At 43.8% G+C, this 18892-nt stretch overlaps 1 protein-coding gene across 1 annotated transcript in view; it reads left to right on the top strand.

Annotated features, from left to right (window-relative positions):
* Nucleotides 1-18892, top strand: part of LOC138771907 (uncharacterized) — a 61025-nt gene that overhangs the window by 39399 nt on the left and 2734 nt on the right. The window contains 9 exon segments of the mRNA XM_069951909.1: nt 345-1236; nt 3293-3338; nt 4006-4514; nt 13319-13364; nt 13803-13910; nt 13992-14115; nt 14199-14296; nt 15695-15818; nt 18367-18489. Coding sequence (XP_069808010.1) covers nt 345-1236; nt 3293-3338; nt 4006-4514; nt 13319-13364; nt 13803-13910; nt 13992-14115; nt 14199-14296; nt 15695-15818; nt 18367-18489 — 2070 coding nt within the window.

The raw sequence follows: 18892 nt of genomic DNA, 5'->3' as shown, positions 1-18892 counted from the left end.
CTGACATAGTAATAACTATTTATCTCTATAACAAATTATAATGTTAGGGTGGGTTCACACTGTGTTTTTGCAATCCGTTTAACTGATCCGTTGTTTTAACGGTCAAAAAAGTAGTGTCAACAGTACTTTATTGTGCGTAAAAAAAAAACGCATCCGTTTTGATCCGTTTTTTTTTATAATGGAGGTCAATGGAAAAACGGATCAAAAACGGATGCCCACAAATGCATCCGTTTTTTGCAATCCGTTTTTTTGCAAAAAACTGATCCGTTAAACGGATGCTGAAAACGCAGTGTGAACCTAGCCTTATGGGCTTAAAATAATAAAATATGTTGTATTCTTGTCAGATGACTGTACCGGAAGCTCAGAGGGGCATCTGACCTCTTCAGATTTTACTGCATATGACTGTGGTACTACACAAGATACATGTGAAGAGCCCCCAGATTCACCCTCAGCCCTTGAGACCAAAGATTTACCATCCGATATCATCATAAAGGTTATATCTGCTGATACATCACCGCCTCCAAAGAAAACGAAAAGTCGTCGAAGAGCTGTTCCCCCAGGAGAGAAGCCTTTTTCATGTACAGAATGTGGGAAATGTTTTATCCAGAAATCAGATCTTATAAGACATCAGAGCATTCACACAGGTCCAGAGACATTTTCATGTTCAGAATGTGGAAAACATCTTAAGCAGGAATCGGATCTCCTTACCCATCAGATATGTCACTTGGATACAAAGCCTTATCTGTGCAAGGAATGTAACAAATGTTTTAAACAGAAATCGGATCTTGTTAAACATCAGAGAACTCACACAGCGGAGGATCCATGTTCGTGTTCAGATTGTGGCAAGTGTCTTTTCCTGAAATCCGCACTTATTGCACACCAGAGACGTCACACGGGGGAGAAGCCGTTCTCGTGTTCAGAATGTGGGAAGTGTTTTAACAAAATCTCAGATGTCGCCAGACATCAGAGAATTCACACGGGGACAAAGCCATTTTCATGCTCCGAGTGCGGGAAATCGTTTACTCAGAAATCAAATCTTGTTAGGCATCAGAGGAGCCACACAGGGGAGAAGCCATATTCATGTTCAGAGTGTGGGAAATGTTATCGCGTTAAAACAAATCTAATCACACATCAGAGAACTCACACAGGGGAGAGGCCATATTCATGCTTGGAGTGTGGGCAATGTTTTATTCGCAAATCGTATCTTCTTAATCATCAAAGAATTCACACGGGGAAGTAGCCATGCCATAGTTTTTTTTTAGATATTTTCCTTTTATGACTGTTACAAAGGAAAGTTACATGTCCTGATAACGAAATATCTGCAAGTACTAATAAACATCTGATATCCATAAAGCAAGCAGAGTCCAGATAAAACGGCTATACGTCAACCATGGACGCTGAATATTTCACCTTATTTTATACACCCTGAGCGGCCACGTTGACGCCTGAGACGCCTGCAGACTACCTGGATTAGTGCAGCATATAATCCGAAAATCCAGGTTAATATGGGAAAATCAAGTGATTCGAACAATCTAGAACAAGGCCTGGTCATTGGTGCTAGATTCGTTTGGGCCAGGGTTTCCAAATCTTCCAATCTTATTGGGTTTTCTCATGTACCGGGGCAGAGAGTCGAGAATGGTGTGATCAAGGGAAAACGGCCAACACAAGTGGACGGAAATGTATCTAGATTGGGTAAATTACTTTGTAAGGACAAAGATTCAAGTGGAAAATTGACTATGATCATGTCAAGCTGATTCGATGGCTCCAGAGCTCTGTGGCACCATGCCGATAGGAGGGTCACAATATGGCACCTGTATGAATGAATAAAACCAGTTGTAGCTGGTGGCGGAGGTGTAACGGTGTGGCGAGTGGTTCCTTGGCTCAGCCTGGTGGACACATGCTTGGACGGTTGGACATCTCTATACATTGTGGCTTATATAGCGTCGGGTTCTCCTATGGCAGAAAGGCGTTTTCAGCAGTACAATGCACCACTCTAAGGGTTGTGTAGTCATAGATAGGATACAGTAACATGACAGCGTATTTTCCTTTATTTCTTTATATATATAGGTAGAGTTCAATGACCCGAAATGACATCATAAACCCCCATTAGATCTCATTACACAGTAAACAGCCTCCCCTTAGCACCGCTGAACAGTAATAGCGCCTCCATTAGTTTACAGAGTCCTTATATTTCAATAGAACAGTAATAGCTTCCTACCTGAACCCCTATGGACGGCCGTGGTCAATCTCCGTAGCTTTACTGCCATAGAATCTGGGATGGCTGGCTCCTCTCCGTCTTGTCTGTGCCCCATACTCCCGCAATGATACACTACTCGTCGTAGCCGTCACCCACCCATTTCCATCTACCATATCATGCGTTTTATACAGTTCCAACCTTGGATAACTCTGTCCTTCTTTCTGTTCCCTTGTTTTGAGTGCTGATCACTTTGAAGCCCAATATGTTCGCTATACACATCTCACGTCTCTCTCTCTACCTCTTTACTCATATGGTATACTTTGTTATGTGGACGTCATGCAGATTTTTTGTCGCTTTTGCTCTTGTATATCTCCTGTTTATTATAAATAAACATTAAAATGTTTAATAAGAAAGAAAAAAGGGTGTTTCCCTTGGTGACCGACACACAAAATGACACCCCTGTAAAATGAGTAGTACTCACCTCTCCCCATTTCTACAACAGGCCTGTCCCAGCCTGTGCTCTTCTCCCTTTATTTTGGCTTGGGGATGGATACACAGTATATCAAATAAACAGTCATGGCCAAAAGTTTTGAGAATGATATACAAATATTTATTTTTACAAAGTCTACTGCTTCAGTTTTTAAAATGGCAATTTGCATATACTCCAGAATGGTATAAAGAGTGATCAGCTTAACAGCAATTACTTGCAAAGTCAATATTTGCCTAGAAAAGGAACTTTATCCCCCAAAACACATTTCAACTTCATTGCAGCCCTGCCTTAAAAGGACCAGCTAACATCGTTTCAGTGATTGCTCCATTAACACAGGGGTGGGTGTTGCTGAGGACAGGGCTGGAAATCAATCTGTCATGATTAAGTAAGAATGACACCACTGGACACTTTAAAAGGAGGCTGGTGCTTGGCATCATTGTTTTTCTTCTGTTAACCATGGTTATCTCTAAAGAAACATGTGCAGTCATCATTACACTGCACAAAAATGGCCTAAGAGGGAAGAGTATCGCAGCTAGAAAGATTGCACCTCAGTCAACAATCTATTGCATCATCAAGAACTTCACCCGCTGTGTTTTTTATTCTAGCTTTGATGGATGCTATTGCAGGACCCTGGGACGTGTCACTCTATGGGTACGATCAACTCGAGAGGGCCTGGACGTGTCATTGACCCTCAAGGCCGCTATGTGATTCTGGTGGGATGTCTTAGAGATTCCCCCATAATGCTCTGTAATGTGTACTGCCCAAATTCTGGTCAGATTCCCTTTCTTACCCACTTACTGTCGAAAGTCTCCAAAATTCAGCAATCCCTATCCTCCCCTGTGCTCCTGATTGGGGGAGACTTTAATATGCCACTCTCCCCGAGGATGGATAGGCTCTCTGTACAGCAGGGACCCCCTTCATCCTCTTTAGTTCAACTCTCCCAGAGGTTCCGGCAACTTATTCGTGGACATCATCTCTATGATCTATGGAGGATTTCCAACCCCTCAGATAAAGTATACACGTTTTACTCCCCAGTTCACTCTACACATACGCGTATTGATTTTTTTTTTAGTAATATCTTAGGTCTGAGGCTATTGGAATCTGAGGCTATTGGAGAGTATGCCACTGGAGGCTCAATGAATTCCTAGTAAAGAATCCCACACACCTTGAATCCCTGAAACAGTGCCTCCGCCATTATTTCACTGAAAATACGGGGAGTGTCGCGTCCCTTTCGGTCCTTTGGGAGGCCCATAAGTCAGTACACAGGGGGCACTGTATAGCTCATTCTTCTAAGTTAAAAAAAGATGCTAACCTGCAGAAGAAGGATTTGTTAGCCCAGATGCGAGCCCTAGAGCGTAAATTGGCTATCTCCCCCTCTGTCGCTGCTTTGTGTAAGTTAGTGGAAGTACGGGCCCAACTGAAGGACTTGGTGGTACTTCACGTGAATAAATTATTAGTATATTCCAGACATAAATATGACAAAGCCAATAAGGCGCATACCCTACTTGCCTTACAGCTGAGGGATGCTAAGGTCCAGGCTTCGCCTCAAGCAGTGAAAGATGCCGATGGATGCCTACATTATGCACCCGACCGCATAGCAGAGCTATTTGCTGAGTACTACACTCGCCTTTACTCCCTTCCCTCTGAACTACCATCAAGTCCTGAAGCCCGACAACAATGTTTGGACCAATTTCTGACATTCTGTCACCTGCCCACCCTCACAGTGAGCGACAGGGAGGAGCTTAACTCCCCAATAACCCTAGAGGAATTACTGGAGGTGCTGAAAGAGTTGCCGAATGGCAAGGTCCCTGGCCCAGATGGGCTGACGTATATATCTACTACAAGTCACTCATAAACCGATTATCACCCCACCTTCTGCCCTTCTACAACTCCTTTTTGACTTGTTCTCCTATACCTGATACTATGATGGAATCCTTTATCACAGTAGTGCCCAAACTGGGTAAATACCCGGCAGACTGCGGTAGCTACAGACCTATTTCACTCCTTAATGCTGAACTTAAAATTTTCACCAAATTACTAGCAAATAGACTGGGGTCACTCCTGCCGACACTCATTCATAAGGATCACGTTGGCTTTGTAGCCTCCAGACAAGCGGTAGACAATACTAGACGCACCATCGATCTTATTGAGGTACTCAACAAAACTGGATCCTCAGGCCTTCTTCTGGGTTTAGACGCAGATGCAGGCCACTCTTCAAGCTTTTGGCATTTCTGGACCGTTCTAAATGGCCATTAATGCACTCTATTCCACTCCTGGGGCGATGGTGCGTCTAACCCACATGGTTTCTAATAGGCTGGCCATTGGTAATGGGACTCGGCAGGGGTGTCCCCTGTAGCCCCTTCTTTTTGATCTCTGTATAGAGCCGCTGCCAGCTCAGATCAGATTGTGCCCCGATATCCAACGGATCTTGGTGCAGGATAGGGAATTTAAATTGTCTCTATTTGCAGACGATATCCTTTTAACACTGGGAAACCCACACACCTCAATTCCCAATCTCAATAAAATTCTTGAGCACTATGGGAAACTTTCGGGTTATAGGATTAACCAGAAAAAAACGGAAGCTCTCTCTATCAATCTACCCACAGCGGTTGTAGAATCCCTGAAGGGTTCTTACCCATTTATGTGGTGGGATAAATCGCTAAAGTACCTGGGGACTAATATTACTGCATCTTTTGGTACCCTATACAAGGCCAACTTCGTCCCTCTTTTTAAGGACATCTCAGGCCTGGTCACTAAGTGGGCTTCTCCCCCTTTGTCCTTAATTGGCAGGATAACAGCAGTAAAAATGTCCATTTTACCCAAAATTTTATACTTAATGGAGACCCTCCCCATACCTATTGCCTGATCTGCTTTGAGAAAAGTCTGACTTACTACACCGTATCTTTCCTCAGGTTTCTATGGTGTGTTGGCGGTGCTCTAGGGACCGGGGCACCCTACACCATATATTCTGGGACTGTTCGGTTTTGCAAAATTACTGGTGGACGGTTAAGGACCTTTTTAGGACGGTTCTACCTGGACCTACCCCTGGACCCAGCTCACTATATACTCAATATTTCTCCTAAGAATCTACATAAGGAAAAGGCTAAAGGCTAAAGCAAAAGGCTAAATTGCTCCTACATATTCTTACAGCAGCTAAATGCCTGATAGCAGGTATGTGGAAATCGGTGGTCCCCCCGTCCCGAGAGCAACTCCTGGCTAAAATCATGGACATTTGACGCATGGAGTACTTAACGGCCCTCAATGGCCCCCAAGTAGATACATTTAGGAAGATATGGGACCCCTGGGATGTGGCCTTCCTCCACCTTCTTAATGCAGCTCGGGTGACCCTCTCCCCCATCCTTTCCTCTCCCGGTTTTCCCCTTTGTGTATCTTTTGTCTTTTGTCATGTATGTTAGTTTCCGGTTTCCCCTGTCGGTCTGCACTTTAAGTTATTCTGTTCTTCTGGGACCCATGTTGGATGTCCCACAATAGTTTGTTAAAGTTTGGATGTATGAGCTCACTAGCTCCGACGCTGAATGTGCCTCTATGTTTGAGGGGCAGACCCTAGCACATAAGTTCCTCAGGTCCCTAGGTTGGGGATCGCCATATAGGCTCAAGAAGACTGTACCGACATTACCTATGTTGTTTTATTGTACACTTGTACTATGATACCATGTTATAAGGTTTTTCGTCCTGAGCATTGTTTACACTGTGTGCTAAGCGGAGTGCGCCCTCCGGGAACCTGCTCGACTCCCTCAGTGTCTTTTCTGTTGTTGTGTTGATGTTATAAAATGGAAAATGTCAAAATAAACAGTTTAAAAAAAAAAAAAAAAAAAAAAAAAAAAGAATGGTACCAGAATGTCCTCCAAGAGCAACTTCTCCCAACCGCCCAAGAGCAGTTTGGCCATCAACAATGCCTTTTCCAGCATGATGGAGCACCTTGCCATAAAGCAAAAGTGATAACTAAATGGCTCAGGGAACAAAACATAGAGATTTTGGGTCCATGGCCTGGAGACGCCCCAGATCTTAATCCCATTGAGAACTTGTGGTCAATCATCAGGAGACGGGTGGACAAACAAAAACCAACAAATTCTGACAAAATGCAAGCATTGATTGTGCAAGAATGGACGGCTATCAGTCAGGATTTGGTCTATAAGTTGATTGAGAGCAGCCAGGGAGAATTGCAGAGGTCCTAAGGAAGAAGGGTCAACACTGCAAATATTGACTTGCTGCATTAACTCATTCTAACTGTCAGTATAAGCTTTTGTTACTCATAATATGATTGCAATTATATTTCTGTATGTGATAAAAACATCTGACAAACACATATAAAAACCAGATGGCAGCAGATCATGGGAAAATATTAGATTTGTGTCATTTTTAAAACTTTTGGCCATGACTGTAGAGCATGGGGTATGGAGGTGGCTGCCGCTCTCAGTATATAGATGTATACAGAGGCCAGGGTATGGAGGCGGCTTCTACTCTCAGTATATACATGTATATAGAGCCCGGGGTATGGAGGCGGCTGCCACTCTCAGTATATAGATATATACAGAGGCTGGGTATGGAGACGGGCTGGGTGGCCACTCCCTGAGCTCTGTATACGGCTGCACCAGGCGTCCAGGTGGAGCTCTGGATGTAATTACAGGGAGAAGCCGCCTGTGAGCAAGAGGGAGGGGAAGGTTACGTGAGTGTTCAGACTCTGAAATGCTGAGCTCGGCCGTACAGCAGCACAGAGCCCCTGCCAGACGCCGACCCCTACAGGTGAGTTGACCTCTGATACTCTCTTCAGTCTGCCAAAGTACATGTGTCTTGTAGTAGTGAGTATTGTTGCTGCTTGTGGCCTTTATGTGCCATACACAAGTCCCATAGGGAGTGAATGTACACTGTCCTACAGGAGGCTCTGAGATCATGGGGGTCCCAGCACTGAGACCCTCTGTCACCATAATATACACTGTCCTATAGGGGGCTCTGAGATTGTGGAGGTCTCATTACTCAGACCCCCTGTGACTGTAACGTATGCCGTCCTTCAGGGGGCTCTGAGGTCGGGGGGGGGGGGGGGGGGGGGGGATTTGTTTCAGCTCGCTTCCATTAAATTGATTGGAGCTAAATTGTAATGCCACTCACATACTGAGGACCAGTGTGGCGCTTTGTCTTTTCTAATCCTGGATAAACATGATATATGGATTAATTGATTATTGCCCAAACAAAAAGAGAAATAATCTACTACCAGTGTAAGAACAGATGCTCAGTGGTCGCCAGATGTATCTTTTATGCATCAGAGAAATAATTTGTTGTCAGTACATTTCCCCTTAAGTGGTTGTCAAGGATTAGAAAAGCTTAGCCGATCACTTATAAAAACAGCCCAACAGCCCATACAGAGACAGCTCTGCTATATACACATCATACAGAGACAGCTCTGCTATATACACATCATACAGAGACAGCTCTGCTATATACACATACAGACAGCTCTGCTATATACACATCACACAAAGACAGCTCTGCTATATACACATACAGAGACAGCTCTGCTATATACACATCATACAAAGACAGCTCTGCTATATACACTTACAGAGACAGCTCTGCTATATACACATTATAGAGACAGCTCTGCTATATACACATCACACAGAGACAGCTCTGCTATATACACATCATACAGAGACAGCTCTGCTATATACACATCATACAGAGACAGCTCTGCTATATACACATCCTACAGAGACAGCTCTGCTATATACACATCATACAGAGACAGCTCTGCTATATACACATCATACAGAGACAGCTCTGCTATATACACATCATACAGAGACAGCTCTGCTATATACACATCATACAGAGACAGCTCTGCTATATACACATCATACAGAGACAGCTCTGCTATATACACATCATACACAGACAGCTCTGCTATATACACATCATACACAGACAGCTCTGCTATATACACATCATACACAGACAGCTCTGCTATATACACATCATACACAGACAGCTCTGCTATATACACATCATACACAGACAGCTCTGCTATATACACATCATACACAGACAGCTCTGCTATATACACATCATACAGAGACAGCTCTGCTATATACACATCATACAGAGACAGCTCTGCTATATACACATCATACACAGACAGCTCTGCTCAATACACATCATACACAGACAGCTCTGCTATACACACATCATACAGAGACAGCTCTGCTATACACACATCATACAGAGACAGCTCTGCTATATACACATCATACAGAGACAGCTCTGCTATATACACATCATACAGAGACAGCTCTGCTATATACACATCATACAGACAGCTCTGCTATATACACATCATACAGAGACAGCTCTGCTATATACACATCATACAGAGACAGCTCTGCTATATACACATCATACACAGACAGCTCTGCTATATACACATCATACACAGACAGCTCTGCTATATACACATCATACACAGACAGCTCTGCTATATACACATCATACACAGACAGCTCTGCTATACACACATCATACAGAGACAGCTCTGCTATACACACATCATACAGAGACAGCTCTGCTATATACACATCATACAGAGACAGCTCTGCTATATACACATCCTACAGAGACAGCTCTGCTATATACACATCATACAGAGACAGCTCTGCTATATACACATCATACAGAGACAGCTCTGCTATATACACATCATACAGAGACAGCTCTGCTATATACACATCATACAGAGACAGCTCTGCTATACACATCATACACAGACAGCTCTGCTATATACACATCATACACAGACAGCTCTGCTATATACACATCATACACAGACAGCTCTGCTATATACACATCATAGAGACAGCTCTGCTCTATACACATCATACAGAGACAGCTCTGCTCTATATACATCATACACAGACAGCTCTGCTATATACACATCATACAGAGACAGCTCTGCTATATACACATCATACACAGACAGCTCTGCTATATACACATCATACACAGACAGCTCTGCTATATACACATCATACACAGACAGCTCTGCTATATACACATCATACACAGACAGCTCTGCTATATACACATCATACACAGACAGCTCTGCTATATACACATCATAGAGACAGCTCTGCTCTATACACATCATACACAGACAGCTCTGCTCTATATACATCATACAGAGACAGCTCTGCTCTATACACATCATACAGAGACAGCTCTGCTATATACACATCATACAGAGACAGCTCTGCTATATACACATCATACAGAGACAGCTCTGCTATATACACATCATACACAGACAGCTCTGCTATATACACATCATAGAGACAGCTCTGCTATATACACATCATACAGAGACAGCTCTGCTCTATATACATCATACAGAGACAGCTCTGCTATATACACATCATACAGAGACAGCTCTGCTCTATATACATCATACAGAGACAGCTCTGCTATATACACATCATACAGAGACAGCTCTGCTATATACACATCATAGAGACAGCTCTGCTATATACACATCATAGAGACAGCTCTGCTATATACACATCATACACAGACAGCTCTGCTCTATACACATCATACAGAGACAGCTCTGCTATATACGCATCATACAGAGACAGCTCTGCTATATACGCATCATACACAGACAGCTCTGCTATATACACATCATACAGAGACAGCTCTGCTATATACACGTACAGAGACAGCTCTGCTATATACACATCATACAGAGACAGCTCTGCTCTATACACATCATACAGAGACAGCTCTGCTCCTTACACATCATACAGAGACAGCTCTGCTATATACACATCACACAGAGACAGCTCTGCTATATACACATCATACAGACAGCTCTGCTATATACACATCATACAGAGACAGCTCTGCTATATACACATACAGAGACAGCTCTGCTATATACACGTCATACACAGACAGCTCTGCTATATACACATCACACAGAGACAGCTCTGCTATACACACATCATACAGAGACAGCTCTGCTATATACACATCATACAGAGACAGCTCTGCTATATACACATCATACAGAGACAGCTCTGCTATACACACATCATACAGAGACAGCTCTGCTCTATACACATCATACAGAGACAGCTCTGCTATATACACATCATACACAGACAGCTCTGCTATATACACATCATACAGAGACAGCTCTGCTATATACACATCATACACAGACAGCTCTGCTATACACACATCATACACAGACAGCTCTGCTCTATACACATCATACAGAGACAGCTCTGCTATACACACATCATACACAGACAGCTCTGCTATATACACATCATACACAGACAGCTCTGCTATATACACATCATACACAGACAGCTCTGCTATATACACATCATACACAGACAGCTCTGCTATACACACATCATACAGAGACAGCTCTGCTATATACACATCATACAGAGACAGCTCTGCTATATACACATACAGAGACAGCTCTGCTATATACACATCATACACAGACAGCTCTGCTATACACATCATACAGAGACAGCTCTGCTATATACACATCATACAGAGACAGCTCTGCTATATACACATCATACAGAGACAGCTCTGCTATACACATCATACACAGACAGCTCTGCTATATACACATCATACACAGACAGCTCTGCTATATACACATACAGAGACAGCTCTGCTATATACACATCATACACAGACAGCTCTGCTATACACATCATACAGAGACAGCTCTGCTATATACACATCATACACAGACAGCTCTGCTATATACACATCATACAGAGACAGCTCTGCTATATACACATCACACAGAGACAGCTCTGCTATATACACATACAGAGACAGCTCTGCTATATACACATCATACACAGACAGCTCTGCTATATACACATCATACAGACACAGCTCTGCTATATACACATCATACACAGACAGCTCTGCTATATACACATCATACACAGACAGCTCTGCTCCATAGACTCCAGCAGTAATCACGCCCAGCAGAGCATCATGTGATCCTGAGTCCACACCCCCCACCATGTGACTGATCACATGACTGTGACACCTCCGCAGGTCCTGTCAGCACACATCGGGCACACAGCTCCTGTACAGCTCTGCAGGTCAGGTATGTGAACAGTCACTGTTGTCAGGGGAGATTTATAAGACCAATCAGAACGCAGCTTTTGTTTATATTCTGTTGTTGACAAATGATAGTTATGCTGTGGTTGGTTGCTATTGGCAACAAGGAGAGTGGTGCTTCCTGTATCGCCATCACCACAGCAGTCAGGGTTCTATCAGCAGACACATCAGTACAAGGGGTCACTTATAGAGGAGGTCATCTCGTCACCCATTGGTCAGGCTGTATGTCCATCAGAGCTTACCTTCACCCATTAGCCAATCAGCAATAAGCTCCAGGACTAGGACAAGTGTGGTGACTGGGGGTTGCTAGATGGATCTGCAAGGGCAGGTGTTGTGGTACAGATGCGGCACTTGTCACCAGGCGATACTTTTGAATCAGAACAGTCTCTTAGGTAGGTTTTAGTTAGAAGGCTTTGTAGAGGTACCAGGGGGACCTGTCTAGGCACTGGGGCCTTAAGACTTAGAAGAAACCTGTACTCCCAGTTTACTGAATACCGCCTTTTGCCAGACGAGATCCAGATGGAGTCCTAGATCCAGGCACATGGGCCCTGGGCTTGAACAACAGGTAGTAACTAATCCATTGAGATTACCTGAGGAGATTGAGCAGAGGTTTAGTGAGGTACTTCGGCTTTACCTGTTCTTTGCCGGGGATAGTCTTGGCGTATCCTCCCATTGGTTGAGAAACTGTGAGATCACTCAACATCCCATTGGTGGGAACTTTCTAGAACGAATCTTTGATAGGCCAACTATGCTGGAGAAAGATAGGATAATACTTAGTGGTGGCATCTTGTGGCTAAACAGTAGTAAGACATCTGTGAAAACATGATACAGGTAATACCAATGGTGGCAGTGCTTGGGAGTAAATGGAACCTTCTACAAAATACCACTGCCGACTGGAATATACTAGAAGACAGTAGTGGCAGATTGGTTCCCGGGACACTACAGGAGGGAGTGTGAGGACAGAACGTCAGTGTGGAGTCATCTCCAGAGCAGCCACTAGAGGGCGCAGCAGAGGCAGTTGTAGGAAGACATGTCCAAACATAAGCCCTTTTAAAGTTTAATTTTTGAAAAGGGAAATGCTTATACTTACCTACCCCAGCCCCCTGCTGCTCCTCTCTTCCCCAGCTTCTGTGATGAGATGTCTCCACGGGACCTGCTGGCTCAGCCAATCACTGATGTAAACATGGCACCACTGCAGTCATTGATTGGCTGAGCCGGAGGTCCTGTCCTAACCCCTAGTTTCAGAGAAGAGACAAGCAGCTGGGAGACTGGGGTTGGTGAGTTAACCCCCTTTTCCCGTATTCTCTTCAGTGATTGGATTTTTATGTGGAAACTTTTACAGCTTTTACAACATCTCATCTTCTTTTCATTTAGGTTCCTGCAATATAGGATCCTCTCCTGAGATCTTCTGCACACGACCTGATACTGATGGATCGGGACAGGGACAAGATGGTGGAGAGGATAATAAGTCTCACCCTAGAGATACTATTCCAGCTTACTGGAGAGGTGAGGGGGATTCTGGGAGTGATGTCACATGACACCATTCTTCTCTATGTAATAACAGATGGATATGACTGGAGAGGTGAGGGGGATTCTGGGAGTGATGTCACATGACACCATTCTTCTCTATGTAATAACAGATGGATATGACTGGAGAGGTGAGGGGGATTCTGGGAGTGATGTCACATGACACCATTCTTCTCTATGTAATAACAGATGAATATGACTGGAGAGGTGAGGGGGATTCTGGGAGTGATGTCACATGACACCATTCTTCTCTATGTAATAAGAGATGGATATGACTGGAGAGGTGAGGGGGATTCTGGGAGTTATGTTACATGACACCATTCTTCTCTATGTAATAACAGATAGATATGACTGGAGAGGTGAAGGGGATTCTGGGAATGTATGTAGTGATATGTATTACTGTATCTCCATAACCAGGATTACACCATCTCGAGGCCCACATCTCGCTCTCTGATACACGAGGAAATCAATGAGCAGAAGATCCTAGAACTCACCAACAAGATGGTGGAGCTGCTGACTGGAGAGGTGAGGAGGCTGCTGGGACATTATACAGGAACGCTATGAAGGGATGGGGGGGGATGACTGTGTGATCATTGTGTGTGTCAGGTTCCTATAAGGTGTCAGGACGTGGCGCTCTATTTCTCCATGGAGGAGTGGGAGTATGTAGAAGGACACAAGGATCAGTACAAGGAGGCCATGATGGAGGATCAGCCGCCCCTCCCATCACCAGGTAATAGACAGGACTACATACACCCCGCCGTTATTTCTCCCTATATACAGAATGGAGTCAGTCTCTCTATGTGTTCCCTACAGCCACATCCAGTAAGAGAACAACACCAGAGAGATGTCCCCGTCCTCTTCTTCCTCAGGATTGTCCAGAAGAAAATCACAATGTCTCCCAGGATGATCAGGTAGCTGGAGATGAGGCTCCATGATGTCTTCCATATGATGTGTAGAGGGGCTGTGAGGGGCTTGTGTCCGGTCTTATTCTGCAGTATTATATGGGTTATATATAGAGGAGATTGCGGGATTACAGGTGACTGTAGACATTAGATCTTGTCTCTGTCTCCTCACTGCTGGATATACTGGATATACAGGAGACCTGCACATATTGGATATACAGGAGACCTGCACATATTGGATAGATAGGAGACCTGCACATATTGGATATATAGGAGACCTCCACATATTGGATACACAGGAGACCTGCACATATTGGATACACAGGAGACCTGCACATATTGGATATATAGGAGACCTGCACATATTGGGTATATAGGAGACCTGCACATATTGGATATACAGGAGACCTGCACATATTGGATATATAGGAGACCTGCACATATTGGATATACAGGAGACCTGCACATATTGGATATACAGGAGACCTGCACATATTGGATATATAGGAGACCTGCACATATTGGATATACAGGAGACCTGCACATATTGGATACACAGGAGACCTGCACATATTGGATATATAGGAGACCTGCACATATTGGATATACAGGAGACCTGCACATATTGGATATATAGGAGACCTGCACATATTGGATATACAGGAGACCTGCACATATTGGATATATAGGAGACCTGCACATATTGGATATACAGGAGACCTGCAGATATTGGATATATAGGAGACCTGCACATATTGGATATATAGGAGACCTGCACATATTGGATATATAGGAGACCTCCACATATTGGATACACAGGAGACCTGCACATATTGGATATATAGGAGACCTGCACATATTGGATATACAGGAGACCTGCACATATTGGATATATAAGAGACCTGCACATATTGGATATATAGGAGACCTGCACATATTGGATATACAGGAGACCTCCACATATTGGATATATAAGAGACCTGCACATATTGGATATATAGGAGACCTGCACATATTGGATATATAGGAGACCTGCACATACTGGATATATAGGAGACCTGCACATATTGGGTATATAGGAGACCTGCACATACTGGATATATAGGAGACCTGCAAATATTGGATATATAGGAGACCTGCACATATTGGGTATATAGGAGACCTGCACATATTGGATATATAGGAGACCTGCACATATTGGATATATAAGAGACCTGCACATATTGGATATATAGGAGACCTCCACATATTGGATATATAAGAGACCTGCACATATTGGATATATAAGAGACCTGCACATATTGGGCTCAGATATCTACAGCTGTAATGATGAGTAATGATATTCTCTGGTCACCTAGAACATTTTACTCATTCTCTCTGATGACTCTTATGTTATTTCTTCCAAAGCTTATGGATCGGAGTAAAGATCTGAACCACAATAATGTTACAACCATAATAGTAAAAGAAGAGGCGTATATGAGGGATGATGAGCCGTGTATAGAGGACGTTCCTACAGGTCACAGCCGCCCAGGTGAGTAGTGACCACTGAGTAGTGACTACACTCAATGACAAAAAACATAATGCAACAAAGGAGCTCTTCAAATGTTATGTGTGATTTACAACTGAGCCTAGAGCCTCCTGGGCCATATTGGCACCTGTAGCCTGGATACAAGATGAGATACGGTTGGATGGCAAGGATACAGGTTCTGTATGGCATCCTGCGGCACATTCTTCGACTGAGGTTACAACTTGGCCCATTGTCGGATTCCATACAGACCCTGGATTAGTGGCTACAGATGATACGGTTCCAGTCCATATCAGTCCAGGTTTATTGTTCACATCACCAATACAAACAACATCCCATGATGGCCCCCTCCCAGAGCCTGTCAGCTGGGCAAAATGTCTTCCAGTTTGCTGTACAGACATATCTAGCAGTAACTGATCCATCAGGTACACTGCCTAAAAGTAGCTTCTGAGAGCCTTTTTTTTTAATAGGGCAGCGGGGGAAGTACTTTTCTGCCTTCCTGGGCTGTTTCTATCGGAACTCATCTGTAATCATTCTGCACATTGAAATTTCTGTCTGGCTTATTATTCGTTTGTTTTATTTATTAAGCTTTTAAAGGAGAAGTCCGGCAAAAATTTTTATTAAAGTATTATACTGTCCCCCAAAAGTTATACAAATCACCAATATACACTTATTACGGAAAATGCTCATAAAGTGCTTTTTCCCTGCACTTACTACTGCATCAAGGCTTCACTTCCTTGATGACATGATGATGTCACTTCCTGGATGACATGGTGATGTCACGACCCGACTCCCAGAGCTGTGCGGGCTGTGGCTGCTGGAGAGGATAATGGCAGGGGGATGCTCAGTGTCCCTCCAGTGCCCTGTGTCCCTCAGTGTCCCTCTGCCATCATCCTCTCCAGCAGCCACAGCCCGCACAGCTCTGGTAGTTGGGTCGTGACATCACCATGTTATCCAGGAAGTGACATCACCATTTTATCCAGGAAGTGACATCACCATTTTATCCAGGAAGTGACATCACCACGTTATGCAGGAAGTGACATCACCATTTTATCCATGAAGTGACATCACCATGTTATCTAGGAAGTAAAATCACCATGTTATCTAGGAAGTGAAATCACCATGTTATCTAGGAAGTGACATCACCATGTTATCCAGGAAGTGACATCAAGGCTTCACTTCCTGGATAACATGGTGATGTCACTTCCTGGATAACATGGTGATGTCACTTCCTGGATAACATGGTGATGTCACTTCCTGGATAACATGGTGATGTCACTTCCTGGATAACATGGTGATGTCACTTCCTAGATAACATGGTGATTTCACTTCCTAGATAACATGGTGATTTTACTTCCTAGATAACATGGTGATGTCACTTCATGGATAAAATGGTGATGTCACTTCCTGCATAACGTGGTGATGTCACTTCCTGGATAAAATGGTGATGTCACTTCCTGGATAACATGGTGATGTCACGACCCAACTCCCAGAGCTGTGCGGGCTGTGGCTGCTGGAGAGGATGATGGCAGAGGGACACTGAGGGACACAGGGCACTGGGGGGGCAATGAGCATCCCCCTGCCATTATCCTCTCCAGCAGCCACAGCCAGCACAGCTCTGGGAGTTGGGTCGTGACATCACCATGTTATCCAGGAAGTGACATCACCATTTTATCCAGGAAGTGACATCACCACGTTATGCAGGAAGTGACATCACCATTTTATCCATGAAGTGACATCACCATGTTATCTAGGAAGTAAAATCACCATGTTATCTAGGAAGTGAAATCACCATGTTATCTAGGAAGTGACATCACCATGTTATCTAGGAAGTGACATCACCATGTTATCCAGGAAGTGACATCACCATGTTATCCAGGAAGTGACATCACCCTGTTATCCAGGAAGTGACATCACCATGTTATCCAGGAAGTGAAGCCTTGATGTAGTAGTAAGTGCAGGGCCAAAAAAAAATTCTTTATAAGCATTTCCTGTAATAAGTGTATATTGGGGATTTGTATAACTTTTGGGGGGCAATACAATACTTTAATAAAAATTTTCTCCGCACTTCTTTATAGATACTTACCTGCCCACTCCCTCTGGGGTCTGGTTGCTTTTCTTCCTTCTTCAAGGTATTTATAAGGGTTGTACTGGGCACAGCAGACGACTCCAGCCTTCTGCCCTGCGGAGCTCTATTCCTGCATTTTCATGTCTCGGTACTATCCTTGCTGAGACTGGAGGGGGGGATGTATATCCCGATTATACGGTGACCAATAGCTGCACAATATCTCCCCTCCTGTCCCAGAAGGTAAGTGAGCGCCGAGCAGCAAAAGGATTGAGCCGTTCTCTGCCCCCCCCCACAACCCCTTTACGTTATTATCTTATATGATCTGCCTGCCACCACTAAGGTGAGAGTCTTCACATCCGTATTTATTACAGATATATGGCAGCTTGACTTTACCTTCATTGGTTTTGCTTTGCCATTAGCATTAGGATTTTAGCGGCTTCCATAGATGGAAAGATATTACAATTTTCTTTTGAATATTGTTCATAGATCTCAATCACAGACCATCCGCTCCCGGTGATCTGCCACTCGACGTCACCTTTAAGGCCTGCTTCACCTCTGACGTTACAATGGGGCCATCAACAGTTCCTAAGTCTCTCCTTGAAATGACTGGTAATGTGATCGTTCTTACAAAGTTATATAGGACTTTTTTCCCGCTGTTTGGCCAGGGCAGCGATGTGTCAGCCATTTACTCCCCTACAGGTTTGCATCTCTCACAACGCAATACACAGTTATGTGTATTGTCTACTCCCATAGCCATTCAACTAGATGGATGTGTCCACCCTCGAAATCAGTTGTTTTATGATGAATAAAGGCCTTTGAGCCATAAAGACAAATTGCAAATCCTTGAGGCCTAATAGTAGCCTCCAGACCTGTATGAAAGCCCAATATTATTTTCTAAAGGGAAGAAAAATAAAATCTAGAAAAAAATAAAACTGATCAAAAAGTCACATGTACCCCAGAATGGTACTAATAAAAACCACTGCAACTATAGAGCAGAATCCAGCCCACCGCA

The sequence above is a fragment of the Dendropsophus ebraccatus genome, chromosome 14 (assembly GCF_027789765.1).
Source record: "Dendropsophus ebraccatus isolate aDenEbr1 chromosome 14, aDenEbr1.pat, whole genome shotgun sequence".
Lineage (NCBI taxonomy): Eukaryota > Metazoa > Chordata > Amphibia > Anura > Hylidae > Dendropsophus > Dendropsophus ebraccatus.
The sequence above is the reverse complement of the archived record's forward strand: the minus strand, read 5'-3'. Positions and strand labels throughout refer to the sequence as shown.